The sequence below is a fragment of the Pezoporus occidentalis genome, unplaced genomic scaffold (genome assembly GCF_034315485.1).
Source record: "Pezoporus occidentalis ecotype Australia unplaced genomic scaffold, CSIRO_AGI_Poc_V1 ctg68, whole genome shotgun sequence".
In the NCBI taxonomy this organism is placed as follows: Eukaryota; Metazoa; Chordata; class Aves; order Psittaciformes; family Psittacidae; genus Pezoporus; species Pezoporus occidentalis.
In genome coordinates, this window is record NW_026916030.1 from 4,250,121 (window position 1) to 4,266,146 (window position 16,026).

The window sequence follows — 16,026 nt, forward strand, 5'->3', positions numbered from 1 at the left end:
CTGTGGATGCAGCCTCTATCATTGTTTTATCAGTTTAGTCAGGACTTCTCCTGTTGTTTGGAGTATTTTTAATGAGCCTTTTACAAGGCAGTGAGTGGAAGAAAGAGCATGCCTTAAAGGAGTACATAATTCAAAACCTATAGAAATTTCACAGAAACTGGGGTCAGGTTTCGTGTGCAGAATTCTTACCAGAACTGCTCTTTCCAGAGAACCTCCCAGTGGATGCTTATACCAAAGGTTTTCATTCTTTGCCTGGTCTGATCCTGTAGCTTCCTGACGTTGACTTCTGTGGCAGGTTGTTAGAAATCTGTCATAATCAAAGCACTACTACTGAAGTGATCCCATTAGATGGAAAAATTCCTCTTCAGTTTACATGTAGGAACAACTAGAAACTGAATCTTTGAAACCTCAGGAAGTTTTAAAGATCAGTGCAAGCATTGGGAATACATGCTCCTGTCTGCAGTTGGCTTTGCTTTGCTAAGCAGCAGTCAGGTACTCTGCTTATCAAAAACAGCTATGCCACATTTAAGCTTAAAATAAAATAATGGGCTTAAGATCCTTTCCTCAATAAAACACTTTTTTTGGTTTGTTCATTTGTTCTGAGTTTTGTAATGTTTTGGGTTTGGTTTGGTTTGGTTTGATTGGGTGTTTTAACAGCCCAGTTATCCCAGTACTAAATTGTCTTTGTGAGGAGTTGCATGGGCTTACTCAGATGAAAATACAGTCAGAATATTTAATGTGTAATGAGATGAGCTCTAATTAAAATTACTTTATCTCTGGCTGTGTTTAATCCTGGCTTCTTAACTCATTGTCACTTCAGAACTTAGTTTTATGGTAACTAATAAAAAGTAGCATTATTAAAGTGATCCCCCCTAAGAGATACTGTCCAATTGCAGATGTTTTGGTATTTGAAAAGTATTTGACTTGAGTAACTATTTGTAGTTGTCCTGGGTTCAGCGACAGTAGTTTAAAATGAATGCTGGCCCTACTTAGAGCTGAACTGCTGCCATGTTGACTCGTATCAGTTCCTGGAATTCCTACTGCCAGACACCTTCTTACTAGCTCTGAGATGAGCTGGTGATGTGGTTACTGGTCAGTCTCTGTAAGAACTGAATAGGCTGTAACACGTGCACATGTTCATGTATATATCCATATATATTGATATATGTCTATATATCGATAGATATTTTTGGAAAAGATACCTTCCATAATAAGCAAATAACCGAAGCACTTTACGATTCTGTAATTCTAATGGTGGAAGCAGGGGAGGGGTACCAGATTTTATAGCATGTTGCAGACAGGTCTATATTTTTTGTGATAATGTTACAGTTTAGGGTCTTGGTCTGAGCTCTAACTGCAGTATTTTCATATAGTTTAATAAACGTAATAAGGACAAGTAGTAATACTTCCTTTGTTAGCATTAGCATTTCTTTGAGTAGCACATTAAGGTACAGAACAAACTTCTTGCAGTGGTGAACTGCTCTCACTTTCCAGGGTATTGTTATTATCTGGTTTTATTTAAGAAGTTACACATCATCTGGTATTGTTTTGTTTAATGCAGACTTTAATTCCTGGGGTACTTAAAATGCCTCAGCTGAGCACACTACGTAGTGTGCAGAGGTTTCAAGATTTACTGAACTCTCTAAATATGTTTAAAGGCTTCTCTTGGTGGCAAAAAAAAAATCTGCAGAGGTTTAAGAGTCTTGCTCCTTGTGTTACTGTGAAATCCAGAGCTTTCTGTTTACCTGTTTATAGCTTTACAAAGATTCCTTAATTGAGTTTATTTTCCTTGTGTACTGTTAATTAAATTGGCATAGAAAACCAGGGCTTGTTCTTATTTATTTATTTGCTATTAATATATGCAGTTGTATGTAAGGAATTGAAATAATTCCCTTTCATGCTTGTTAGCATGGCTGCTGCCAAAGGGTGAAGTGTCAGCCCTACCATGTTTGGGCTTTTCTCAACATGCATTGCTTTTAAAGTTTTCCCCCTGACAGGAATTTGATGGGTAGCAATTAGCACTGTGTATCAGCACAGTGGAGTTTCAAGAGAATCTTAAAAATTGCTGAATATAGTTCTCTCTCTTTGTTTGGGGTTATTGGTGGTTTTTGTGATCTTCGTGTTAAGTACCTGTAACAAAATACAGAAGAACTTCTATAATACTGAGTTATAATTACTGAGTTCACGAATGGAATCTTGTATCAGAGCTTAAAATAACCAGAAAAATGTGGGCTACTAGAAGCCAGACACCTTCAGTGTTTAAAAATGAATAAATAAATTGTACTGCCAATTGTAACGATCAGTTTGAACTGAGGTTTAAAGTATTTATGGAGTTGTTATTTCTGTGTGGTTAAAAAGGGAATGATCAGCTGCTTATTTTCCTATTGCCACCAGTGGATTTTCTCCCTGCTGTCACTTTTCATTCATTGCTAATGTCACTTCTGTAATGTAGAGTTTAGTTTACCTGTGAAGACAATATAAAAATGAGTGGTGTTGGAAAATATAAAGCAGGCTGGGATTTTTGTGTATCAGAGGGTGAGGGAGTAAGGCTAATCCTGTCATGGTAAACACTTCAAAGATTTGAGTGAGAAGAGCTGCTTTATTGTCAGTCTGAGGGTTTTTTTGTTATTGAAAGCAGTGATTGCTGTAAAATACTTCTGTCCTCATTCATGGCCTCTCCAAAGCAGTACCTGAGGACCGAAATCAGATGGAAGAGTGTTAAGTCTTGAGGTCTGGTATCACTTCATTGCTGTCAGCAGTGGCCTTACATTGTTGAAAATCCCCCTTTTCCTTGGGAGTGTGGTGGATAATGATTGACTGTCATGCCCCAAATTTAACCGTGATGTTCATCCCCACACAGAGCAGCCCTCAGAATAAGTGGCTCAATTTCTATGTTCCAAATGCTGAGGGCATTCTGGGAGGAGCGTGCAATTTACGTTGAGTGTGTCCCCCTCCTCCCCACCCTTCAGAGAAGCATAACTGGCACTACCAGCTGCTTTTTCATTTGGCTTGAGATAAAAATACACTGAACAGAAGAACATCTTCTCTTGACAGAAATACTTCCAGAAGTCATAATCTTTTGAAATACTCGGCTCTTTCTCTATTTAGCCTTTTCCAATGAATATTTTTACAGTCTTTTCCTTTGTCTCAAGATTGTAGCTTAACTGTATTGTGTTGTGGTTAAATTAGCTACTAATTTAAAAAGAATTGTTAAAACAAATTGGTTCTTGGCTTGTTGTCTCCTTTATTTCTCTGGAAGCTGGCTCCAAAGTTGTATTGGTACTTAAAATTAACACTTCTTACTAAAATTTGTCTTTATGAAAGCTCTTGAATATAAGAAGTTTGCTACTGGTGTTATATCTTCCAGTGAGATTAAAATGTTGCATTTTAAAATGTATTTAATGAGGGTTTTTTTCACTCTTTAGTCTCTAGTGCCTTGGATCTATTATATAAAACTCATTTTAAAAGTTAGTGAAGAACCAGTGACTCAAACTATATGGAAGAGTTGCTGACTTTGTTTTAACCCTGCCTGTTCCAAGTGAGGCTTCAGGGATGTGGAAATTCTACTAGTAGGGGAAAGATTGCAATAGCTGGGAATGGAAGCATTAAAGAGACTTATCTTTTTCACTATGTATTTGAGAAGAAAGAAGTGGCTATGATCTGATTACTGTAAAGATTTAAGGGAGATCCTGTTTACCACAGATGTTGTATCAATTCCAGATACAAACTCCTGTACATTATGGCATATACATTGTGGCAATCAATAGATGATCTTGCTGTTTTACAGTATAATGGATGTTCCTTAGCCTGTCCTGAGTTCCGTATCTGCAAGGTGTGAAAATCACGTCACAAATTACCGGTGGGACTGGTCATAAATCATGCTGACACTGTGGGCCCTGGGAACTGTACTTCATTTACCAGAACACGGTGTTTCTGATTGAAGTTAAAAGCCTGTTGCTGGAAAGTAGTTATTCAGCTGTCCTTGCTTAAAAAAAAGTGTGACGTGATTTAAGGCTATTGCTGGAATTTCCTGGTTTGTTCATTTGTGTTGGCTATCATGGACCCAGTATGATTTAGAGGATCTCGGTCTGACTCAGGACTTCAAATCTGCTCCTCACAAATTTAGAAGAGATCCTGCATTGAGAAAGCTGTGATTTGCGTTTTGAAAAACGTGGCTATTTGTGTATAGGGTGACCATGTTGTACTGGTGCTTATAAGCTTCAGCAGTTAAACTGACCACCTACTGAACTACCTGTGTGTAATATTGTCCCATTTTTAGATGGGGTTTGAAATACTTTTATTAATATCATGAATACAGGCTTTTGGAGTGGAGCTTGCTCCAGTTTACATCACGTACTTCAGTGCACAATCAGCTGATTGACAAGTTCCCTTAACTGTGCTTAATTTATTGGCATAAGATCTCCGGAGGCATCTGTTTCAGTTTAGGGAGTTTGGGAAATTATTTATTACCTGTGTGTATAGTTACCTGCAACTAAGCTTGCCTTACAAACCTTGCTATCTGATTATCATGTCTATGTGTGCCATCAGGCCAATAGCATGAAGTTTGAAATCCTCTTACCTACTGAACATTTAAACCAGTGATTTCCCATCTGTCTGCAAGTGTATTGTTGAGCCTGATGTCCACAACCCACCTAGAGTGTCTGTAAAGGCTTGTTGACTTTACAGTGCTATAGCTTTTCCTATTAGAATTAGTGAAATCTGCTGTTGAGGTCTTTACCGGAGAAGATCTGGTATTACTAGAGGAAAATAAGATATAAAAATCATTCTTTTCACTGGTGGGGGGTGGGGAAACAGAGAAGAGAGTTGTCAAGGTCTTCATGGGGTAAAAAAACAGAGACTAGCATGTATGCTGCTTTAATTCTCCAAACAGGTTTTGCTTGCAGCTGGTTTGGGGGTGTGTTCATGCATCTCTTTTGTTAACGAGACTTTAAACAGCTAATTTATGTTGCTTAGGAAGCTGGTGAATCTATTGCTTAACCATAGCTGAGCCTTTGTCCTGATAGAAATTGGGGCACCTTTACAGTCTCAGAGGTAGTGTTCTCAGAAATAAAAGAATAGATTCACGGTAGTAAAGTATTTCCCCATATGTAGTTCTGCATTTTCTCTGGTATCTCAGTGTAGCTGTAATTTAGTAAATGAAATATTACAGCTGTTGCTAGAAACTAAAAGAGCAGTTGACTCCTGAAAATGAGTAGCAGAGTGGAGGGTTGACTACTTAGGTTGCACAGATGAGTGGCTTTAAACTGTCTGAAAGGATGGTGTCACTCCTCGAACATTGCTTGCCTTCTAAACAGCAAGCTCTTTGAGGAACAAGTTGTAGCTTGGACGTCTGCACAATGTAGAGGAAAAAAAAACAACAAAACCTGGGAACCCCAAACCACAACAAATCCCAGCTCTAATATTTTTGGAAAGCAGGGATCCATTTGGTTTGAGTAAAAAGCAGCTCCTTTCTTCCACCCCAAGTTTATCTTTTATTAGCTTTCGTTGAAAGTCTTGCTTACACTACCAGCCAGTTTGAAGTGTGCAGTTGTAACGTCTTGCCAGCATGCGAGTTACAAAGAAACAGCATTTCAATCTGAAGTGCTTGGTTTAGAGACTCTGTTGGCTGCTTCAGATGAACTGAAATGTTGTTTGGACCGTACAGCTGTGACCATTGAGAAGGGGTGTGTGTGGAATTTTGTTTTCTGAAGCAGTGGTTAACACTTAAAAAAGTTTGTTGCTACCGAAATGCCTGTTGTGAGTGTGGTGCCATATTGTCACCTTTGAGTTTGTAATCAGTGCCAGATTAAGTAAGCTGATGTCTTGTGGCCCTAATAAAAGTGACCTTGGGCAGTTCTGCAACTACAGAGCGATATGTTGCAAATGACAAAGTTTACTGGTAGACAGGTTAACTCCTGCTGTCCAGAAACACTGTTATAGGCAAGTTTTCAAGAAAGTAATTTATATAAGCAATTACATCACTGTTATTTAAAATTGGCAATGTTTTGACTAGAAGCTAAAGACTTAAACTGTTACGGTAATTATTCTAGGTTCAGAATTTGGTAGGATAAAAGGAGACTTCTTTGTGTGTAATATTTCACCTACCATAAATAAAACTAGCAGGTTTTGAAGGTTCACAGTACAAAACTACACTGTTGTGAAAGCAGTCTTGTTTGAGGCTATTGCATAGCTTAACCTGTGGACAATTCTGGAAAGGGAACTGTGCAAAACTTCTTGGTGTTTTTCAAACTAAGGGCTAACTTTCCTCGTGCAGGACGTTCATAGCTCTGCTGTTCTTACTGAAGAACTTAATGCTGTTCTGAATATCTGAGGTTTGATAAGGAAGAAATAAATGGTTCTTTTTGTTAACCTCTCCATGCTTTTTCTTTACTAGTGATCATGAAAGGTGTGTGGCTATCAGCACTGCAGACAGAAGCTCAGCTTGTCCACAGAACAGGTGCTGTATACACAATTGCAGTAAGAAAAATTGTGTGTAAACTTGGTATGTGTCAGTCTTGCCTTCCGTAAAGGAAGTGAAAAATATGTGCTGACTTGAAGCAGGAGGAAAGAAGAAACCTTTGCTGGTGGAATTAGGTGTGGTGTGAAGCCAGTCTCTCTGCCCTTGGGAAAGGTTCAGCATGGAATTCTTATGGGTAAAAAAAAAAAGTATTCATTTTGTGATTGGTAGATAGACATGATACCTGAATCCCTCCATTGCTGGTACATGGGAGAAAGCCATTTTACAAGCTGGAATGGCCTAGATTTATTCCTGCTTAGTACTGTGAAGCCTACCAGTCATGTTGTTCGCACACTGTTGCATTTAGTAGTCTCTGCAGGGCTTGACTACAAAGTTTTTAATATATTATGCACTAATTATGTGCAAACTAAATTACATGCACTAAATTACATGCACTAAATATGTGCAAACAAGGTATTTTGTGCTGCTAAGTTGGTGATTTAGTATGCACAGGTTGGCCAGAGAACAGCAGCTGTAGTAACTCTAACTGATTTTCCTAACAGCTGCAGCTTGGCCATGTTGCAAGTATTAAAGCACAAATCTATTAGTATGCAATAATGCAAAGCTGAGGGCAGTGAATTTCTAATCCAGCCACAGGAGTGGAGAGGGCTCTTGAGGTTCATGTTGTCTCCAGAGTGTAGACAACTGTACGAGGACTTGCAATTTTGGTTGAGGAGAAATTGCTGTAAGAAAGTGAGAATGGAGTTATTCCAGGAGCTATCTGCGTTTTATTCAAAACTTTAGTCTTAGTTGACTGACCTGGAGAGCAAATTAAAACCAATATGGTCATGGAATGCTCTGACGGTGTATATGTGCTAGCCAGTGCCTTCTGCAGAACAGATTAGTGTCTCAAAATTATGAAGAAAACCCTGCTCGTGACTCACTGGCTTGTTTGTAAACTTCTCTTACAGCTTTTATTGCAGGTGTGTAAACTCCATGAATCCTTTCAGTATTAAATGGGCAATACTGCAGAAAAGAAATAGGGAAGAGATGGGATGGGAAAGGGAAAAGGGAAAGTTCATTCATTTGCTCTCTCTTCTCTTCTAGTCTGGTAAGAGACACCAATGAGGAACTCCTGAAATTTTAACCTCCACATTCATGTCAGTACGTGCATCATGGCACAGCCAGGAAATGTTGGTGAGCTCCTCTCAATGCTGGATTCTCCAATTCTGGGTGTCCTGGAAGATATAACAGCTGCCTTCAAAGATAATCTCATTTGTGGTATGTATCCTTTGACGTAATTTGAGGAAGGGTTGTGCTTTTACACCAGTAGAGGTAATGGGTTGTTTTTTTTTCTATCAAACACAGTCTTTGCAAATGTAACTTGAAAGAAACTCTTGATATTTGGGTTTGAAATTGCTTTAAGGATTAAGGCTTCTCTTCAGTCCATTTTGCTTAATAGCATTCCACTTGGAAAGTCTGTTACATAATTGTTAAAATGCTATTATAAAATGACTAGCTTTTCCCAGGGCATAACCTCAAGCTGTGAGCTGATGAAACTTTGTCAGGTGTATCTAGAAAGAATTAGGTATCCACGTTATGGGAACTAGCAGGATTCTGTTAATTCAAAAAGTAAACATGAATAAAATACCCCACCGAAGGTCAGACAGTACTTGTTAGTTATTAAAAAGCCCCACTTACCTTCCCTGAGCCAAATGCAACTGCATGAATGGTTAAGAACTAGAAAATGGAGTTGAGAGGTCTCATTTTCCCAGATGCTTTGTAAACACCAAGTACTGGTTTATGTTATAAATTGTGTAATAGTTTCTACGAAGTTGTGCAATGTCCCTGTAACAGATGCTTTGTTTTTGGTGTATTGAGAATATATGTGTGTGTTTTTCTTGCTGTAAACAAATGACAGACCGTGGACCTATGCTTGTGAACAGCCTGGTGGACTACTACTTGGAAACCAATTCTCAGCAGGCGCTGCATATATTGTCCACACTGCAAGAGCCTCATGACAAGGTGAAGAAGTCTTGTTTTGTACGGCAGATTTTTAGCCTGATATTGAAGCAGCCTTTAAATAGCATCTGTTAGACCTCTGTTTTTCCATTGCAGTATAGAATTACCTTGTTGTAGAGATGCAGTATCTTCGTAGTAAGAGTAGTTAAGTTTTAAAAAGCTTCAAAGTTCTCTGTTTCTTGGGTTTCTTAAATTGACCCAATTAAGCAAAGAACCCCTATAAATGAAAGCTTTTCTGGGGACTAATGTTGTCTTTGTAGTTTTACTGATGCTTGTGCAGTGCTGGATGTGCTAGCCTAAAACAGATGGGGTATTTTGAGAGTAAGTATGGATTTTTAGATAGCTTGAGAGAATAGCACTACAAGTTGCTTTACTTCTGCTGGCCAGATTTTTATTTATTTATGATAAACGTTTTGAAGTGCAGTGACAGCTTCTGGACTGAAACAGTTCACTACCAGCAGGCTTAAAGTTATTGCTGGGTTTTATTTGCTCTTAGATCCTGTATATTTGTAAAATGTCCATAGTTTCTGTAATTGGTAGTGGCAAACTGCTGGTTGTAGATTGGTGAAAAAGAATATGTGCCAGTTAAAAATAAATGCCTTTCCTTTCTTTACCATTCTCTGCAAAATCCTCTATCAGCATCTGCTGGATAAAATTAATGAATATATGGGCAAAGCTGCTACCCGTTTACCCACTCTCTCTCTGCTGGGACACGTGATAAGACGACAACCATCTTGGAAACATAAACTTTCTCAAGCACCTCTCCTACTCTCATTACTTAAATGTCTCAAGGTAAGAACTGTCAGTGTTGTCCATGAAATTGTTGTACACCTGATGTAAATATACATACTTGTAATGCAAGGCAATTATTTTCTGGTTTGATGTCATTTAGTTAAGCTGTGAGAGAATGTAAAATGTTGATTAAAATACTGAGCCAGTTATTGTAACTAAATATTCTGTGCTGATCCTGTTATTACTGACAATCTTTTCCTAAAAGCCACTGTCACTGCATAACTTTGAGTTAGGAAAGTTTACTGCAACTTTTCCAAAAGGAAGTTAAGGGCAAGGGGACCATCGGTGTAGCTGATGGATATCTTGAGTGTGAACTTAATGAGGAATGCAATAACTTCCCATTAGTGCATTCTGAAGCTTGTGCATGTAAGGTAATATACTTTACTCGCAGTGTAGATGGGTCATGCAAGATGATATTTCATGGTGCAGTTACCTTGGAATTAGCAGACTTTACTAGCTGCAGATAAGGAGGTGGCTGTTTCCCCATGCTTTGCATTTTTCTTTTTCCCTCTGCAAATTTAGCTGTTACAATCCTGTACAATATTGTAACAGTGAATAAAGAACAGAAAGTATTTTGAGACCTAGGATGTGTTGTCAGTAATATGATTTAATAGGATAGTGAAGAATTCATATTAGTCATTAAAGTCACATTAAAATGCATGATGTAGTCAAGTGCCAGTGTGCTTCAAAACAAAAATACAATGAATTTGTAACTGCCAAAAAAGAAGCTACAGGTGCTGTTACTGGGACTCCTGATGTGCCTGGTGAGTTCTGTTATCCTTTTCAGTGTGAGTCTTATCTAACTGTGAGAGGAGTGAAATGTGTGAGAAAGCTGGTGGGAGCAGATCAGAGATGAGAAGTGCTGGGGATGTGTCAGAGGGATGGGGATGGACATGAAATGTGCTGTGAAAGGTTGTATCAGACTGAAGGACAACAGAGGCAGTACATTACACACAGGAAGAAAAATCCATAGCACTAAATATGTCTGATCAGCCCAAGTGGCTCTTGAGAGATACCAGGACCAGTTTGGTGTCACCTGCCTGCATGCTTACCAGTGCTGTTTGCACCCCTGTCCTCACAAAGCAGAGGAGCCAAGGAAAATGTGCATTAAGCTAGGAAAGAGTTTGAACATCATCTGTGTCCTGTCCTAAAATCTGAGTATTTATTACTGTTTTATCTAGCTAAAGATTTTTACTGCCACATCCCTTTCTCTTGGTATAAGCCAAGGGGTTCTAGTTATTGTTTAAATCACTGCTTTATGAGATCTTAGCAGCCAGAGTTGTCAAGCAGCTTTAATAGAAAAGCTTTTGACACTTGCACTGGTAATGGGTCAACATCCTTGAACACCCTGATCAGATTTGCAGTTTCCTAGGCTCTGAATGCAGTGTGTTCTTAGCTCTGGGAAAGAAGGAATGTGGTACATAAGGTACATATTTTCTACTCAGTTGTGGAACTGTGGTGATACTCCCTATTTATCTAGGTAAAATCTTTATACAGTGAAGTAGCAGTAGAGTAGGAGCCAGAATCCAGAATCTTTTTTCTTAGAGTTGTGGATGAAAGAGAGAAGAATCTTGGTCCATGAAGTTATGATAGATTTGAGAGGGACTGTTCTGAAATAGGGGACTTTTTCCATGATGATGATTCAGTGTTCATTTCATCCTTGGAAAAAAATAAGTTCAACACTTTTAACTGACTAATGCAGGTTTTTTCCCTTCTTGCAGACTGACACAGATGTAGTAGTACTCACCACAGGTGTCCTAGTGCTAATAACCATGTTGCCAATGATTCCTCAGTCTGGCAAACAGTACCTTCATGATTTCTTTGGTATCTTTGGGCGTCTCTCAGCCTGGTGCTTGCAGAATCCAGGTGAGAATTCAACTTTGTTGCATGCAGTTATGGTTTAGCAGTATCCTTGTTGTATTCAGTGCCTAAGCGCTTTCTTTTCGAAGACTCTTACTGGTCTGAGATTATTTAAATGCAGCAAATTATGTATTAAGCCCACAAAGTATTTTTGATAGCTAGCATCGGGGAGTGCTGCTTTGCTTAAAATTCAGAAGTCTCTTAGAGTCTTCCATGTGGTGCTCCATGGAAACTTCATGAAGTTTCACTGGACTGAAATGCTACCCTGATGACAGTGAAAAGCAGAGGTTGATCTTGATGGATAAGGGAAAATGCTAACATTTGAGGCAGATACTTGGGAAATTGAGATTCCCTGGAAGGATGGGGAGGGGAAAGAAGCAACATGGAAGAGTTTCTGTTAATGTGCAACTATTAGTAGTCATGAAAGTGTTGGTAAAACTAGTCCTCTCAGTTGTAACATTGGGTCTGTTGAATTTGTTGTAAGGTGTCTGATACCTAACACTGCTGTTACCTACGTATGTGTCTTATGGCTGTGTGAACAAGTGCTGTGTTCAGCACATAGAGATTCTATTTAGAGGGCCATTTTGGTTGCAAATAGGATATAGGATTGGAACTTACAAGACAGCTGGTAGGATTCAAGTCTGTTGTATTTGTTTTGTGTGGATACAAGCTGTTAGTTTTTCCTTTTGAAATGAAGCAAACCTCCTTTTTTAACCCTTCAGCCCTGCAGACTCAGGCTCACTGTTCAGAGGTGTTTCAGGGTTTAGCTTGAGTAAAACAATAAATGTTATGCTTCAAGAATGACAGAATACTGGTTGGAATTATTGGTCCATATCTTAATATTCTTTTTTGCTGTGAACTGATGAATAGGTGTTGCCTGTTCTTTCAGATTTCACAGTTTCTCTAGGGACTATTTGTGTCTCAGAAGACTTGTTCCAGTTAACATTTCAAATTTTAAAGTACTTTTCTTGCATTCTTGGAAGCTTTGTTCTTTTCTCCAATGTAATGAAAAGTATTTTAATTACTTTTTCCAGGTCATGTGGCAGAGATATATCTTGTCCATCTTCATGCCAGTGTTTATGCTCTCTTTCATCGTCTTTATGGAATGTATCCTTGCAATTTTGTCTCCTTTCTGCGTTCTCACTACAGTATGAAGGAAAACTTGGAGACCTTTGAAGAGGTAGTCAAGGTAAAATGCTATTTCTATATTAAATGCTTATTTCTATATTATCTGAGACAAGGAGTTCCTAGCTGTATAAAGGCAGGTATTTGCCAATTTAATACATTTGTGTGGGTTTAACTGAGGGCTGCTCAACGAAACAGAATAAAAACTACCTATTGGAAGACTGAAATTTCAGTTGGCAGCGGGATCATCTCTTGAAGTTGTGATGATGTGCATTAGCTTTTTTATCTGTTAAATGTAACATTCTGAACTATTTGGATCAGTAGATGCCTCATCAGCTTTGTGTAGTTCAGTGCAACCAAAAGATGCTGTACTGATAATACATTCTTCTCCTTGCTCTTGCTCATTCAGCCAATGATGGAACATGTGCGAATTCATCCAGAATTAGTGACTGGATCTAAGGACCATGAACTGGACCCACGAAGGTATATACGTTCACTCTGCTATTAGGAAGGTCTATAAATAAGCAGCTCTTAAAGGGGTTATTTCACAAGGCCTACAGCAAAACCTTTTCTGTCAGCATCAGTGTGTGCCAGTGGTGTTTTGCCACCCATATTCATAGGTACACCAGGTAGACGTTTAGACTTTCTTCATCCAAGCCTAGAACTGGATGAATAAGAGAAGACTGTTGTGAAAGGCCATTAAGAACATTGGGGTTCTAAAATTAATCTTGTGTCAGGAGTAGAATCTCTCTTCTGTTTAACAGTTGACTTTGCCTTAATTTTATAACTTAAAGGTTAAACATTCTCATCAAGTTCCAAAAGAGTTTGCTTATACTGAATAAACTACCACTTCATTGATTTATGGTTTGGGTCTTATTTTTTTGATTTGTTGAAGTACTTGGTAGGATTTAAGTGTTTAAAATGGCTTCAGTGTGTCTTGTTTTGGTACCTAGATATTGGTTCAGTTAACAGATCAATTCTTTTAACAGGTATGTCTTAACGTTATCAGCTGTATTAGTTTTCTTTAGAAATAGGCTCATTTGCCTGCAGCAGCACCACTTGCTGCTTTTCTCTTGTCTCCACAGGCCCAGCCACTGAAGAGGAGAAATTGACTCTTGTTGCTGCACAGTAGTGCTCTTGCCCTGCTTTTCAGAGCCACTAGGAAAACACTACTAAATGGGAACCTATTGACTATCACAAGGCTCAATTTTGCAGGCTTCTGCCAGATAGGGGGGAGGGTGGCACCACTAAGGAGTACAATTGGCACAAAGCTACCAGTTGAAGCCTTCTCATTTGGTATCTTGCACATAATATCTTACATTCTGAAGCAACTCGGCCATTAGTAGACAGCCTTCAGCCAGACAGCTTTCTTTACAGTGAATTTCCATCCCCTGAAATAGCAGGTCATCTAATCTGGCTGCTTGATTTAGTGACAAAAAGTTTTCAGAATGAAGGAAATAGTAATAATAAAAAAAAAAAAAAGGAACACATTCTAGAACATTGGAGATAAAACACAGACGTGAAACTTGGCATTGCAGATGGTGTTTGCTTAAATAATCTAGGATTTCCTCATTGCTGGCATGTCTAAATTTTGACTACCAACATCTGAGTCTAGTTGAGCTGATTTCTACAGCTGCTGAAGCTCAGGATCAACCAAGTCTTCGTATGCTGTTCCTCATTTCCAGAGTGCTCCATGGCAGACCTATATGGGTCTCTGTGTCAAAGCTGTTTTGTCTCCTATTTGAGACCCCCCCCCCCCACAAGTCTCCTTTGCAATTTCTGTCTGGTGCCTTGTTCCAGATTTGGGTGGGAGCATGCAAAGCTGTCTGGAACAAATGAGCCATCCTACAAGCCAATTCCTCGTATCTCCAGGAACTCTTGTTTGTAACAATAATTGACTAACTTACTCTTTTGGATCCAAAAACTGTCTGCAGGTGGAAAAGACTAGAAACTCATGATGTTGTGATAGAATGTGCCAAAATCTCCCTGGACCCTGCAGAAGCCTCATATGAAGATGGCTATTACTCTGTGTCTCGGAAGCTCTGCACAAGTTTAAAACATCATCAAACTGACCCCAGTGCCAGCTGTTACATTGACACACAGAGCAGCTATGGTAAGACCTGCCTGACAGCTAATGAATGCCCAACTTCTGGAGGAAAACTGGCCCTGTAGCAAAAAGACATCTTAATAGTTTATCCCACTTAAAGTCCAATTCTTAGGCACCAGAACATAAACCGTAATTTAAAAAAATATATACATATAGATACATGTTCTGGTCACGCAGACATGCAGCATGTTCACAAAGTTGCCTTCCCACCACCCCAAAACAGCCAACAACAACTAAAAAAGCTGTAATTTGCGTGATATATTCAGTAGGTGTTTTCTTGGGCTGGAAGAAAAGTCTCTTGTTTGCTAGCCTCAAATGTGTATGTTGAATGGATTTGAAATGCTTTGGTTAAAAGCCTTTAAATACAAGCCAGAAAAATCATTGACTTGTATTTGATGTGTTGGATACTTTTAATTTTTCTATTTTTTTTTAAACTTTCAGGGACTTCTACCCCATATTCTACTCCTCGGCTAACACTATCACAAATGCCAGGGCAGCTACCTCAGATCCTGAGCTCTCAGTCAGTACGGCTGTCAACTGAGCCACAGCAGGTAAAGCAGAAGACAAAGCATAGCGCACTTTTAATGCTCTGTGCTGCTTTTGTAGCTTCTCCTGACAGTCTTAAAAATTCATGTTTCCGAGATGTACCGTGAGTTCTTCAGAACTTAGTGTACATTTCATATTTAATCCCCACTTGATTTCCTGTGTCAGAACCTGGATGCAGATGCTTCATGTATTCCTTTTCTGAGCTTCCCTGATCTGTGTTGTGTATTGCTTTTCCGTAGGTTACCATCTGGAGTCCTTCTGCAGTTTGTGGTATGACCACTCCACCAACTTCCCCTGGAGTTGTCCCATCAGACTCATCCCAGTCTGCATCACATCCTTACAGCAAAGCATTTGGCACACCTGGTACGTGCTGAATTTTGGAATTAGGCCTTCAAAGTTTATTAAAATAGAAATTCTGGCTACGAATTTTGCTGTCAGCTTCTTAAATGGGAATACCACACCATGCTATTTGATAGGCTTACGTCATTACTTCTGTTAAGTGAGTACCTGGTCATACGGAGCAGTGCTAATGCAAACATTGAGATAGGAAAATAACTTACAGTGAGTTAAGTGCCAAAGTCTGAAGCAGGTCTTTTGGAAACTGTGCACTTTTATGTTGGTAAATAGTTGAAAGACATTTAAGAAGTAAATGCTTGAGATAGTGTTTAAACGGACAATTCTTCACATACAATATTCAGCTGAAGGGAGGCAGTGGGAGCCTGCTGAGAAAACGTTTGCTCCTCCTTTTCAGCAGGGGGGAAAGGAACACCTTTGGGAACGCCAGCCACATCTCCTCCTCCACCCTGCACTTCAGATGACTTTGTGCATGTTTCACTCCCTTCAGCTGCTGCCACGCCTCCTAAAAAGGTATAACAAAATTCTTCTGCCAAACAAATCTGATATTTTTTTCATTGACTTGCCATACATGCAGTGACCATAACTGAGAAGGAAAACACTACCAAAATCAGAGTAACTGGTCCACAAAAAGTGTTGCATTTCATTGCAAAAGTTCATTTTCTTCTAAGTTAAGACAACTATTGCCACTTCCAGTTGCACAGTTTTAAGACTGCTTGTATTGGTTTGCTGTTTAAGCCATCTGTTTGTTGGAATTTCCTTT

The 16,026-nt window shown here is 39.0% G+C and overlaps 1 protein-coding gene across 7 annotated transcripts in view; it reads left to right on the forward strand.

Annotated features, from left to right (window-relative positions):
* Positions 1-16,026, forward strand: part of TSC1 (TSC complex subunit 1) — a 32,226-nt gene that overhangs the window by 5,055 nt on the left and 11,145 nt on the right. For 4 of the 7 annotated variants that reach the window (XM_062641268.1, XM_062641269.1, XM_062641271.1 and 1 more), the window contains 11 exons: positions 6,395-6,457; positions 7,565-7,738; positions 8,379-8,482; positions 9,119-9,271; positions 10,993-11,137; positions 12,166-12,320; positions 12,666-12,739; positions 14,191-14,369; positions 14,805-14,914; positions 15,149-15,272; positions 15,661-15,776. In XM_062641268.1, the coding sequence (XP_062497252.1) occupies positions 7,633-7,738; positions 8,379-8,482; positions 9,119-9,271; positions 10,993-11,137; positions 12,166-12,320; positions 12,666-12,739; positions 14,191-14,369; positions 14,805-14,914; positions 15,149-15,272; positions 15,661-15,776 (1,266 nt within the window). In that variant the 5' untranslated portion in view covers positions 6,395-6,457; positions 7,565-7,632. Of the gene's footprint in view, positions 1-6,394; positions 6,458-7,564; positions 7,739-8,378; positions 8,483-9,118; positions 9,272-10,992; positions 11,138-12,165; positions 12,321-12,665; positions 12,740-13,369; positions 13,553-14,190; positions 14,370-14,804; positions 14,915-15,148; positions 15,273-15,660; positions 15,777-16,026 lie in introns of those variants that run through there. The other 3 variants (XM_062641270.1, XM_062641272.1, XM_062641273.1) reach the window with 3 other exon arrangements.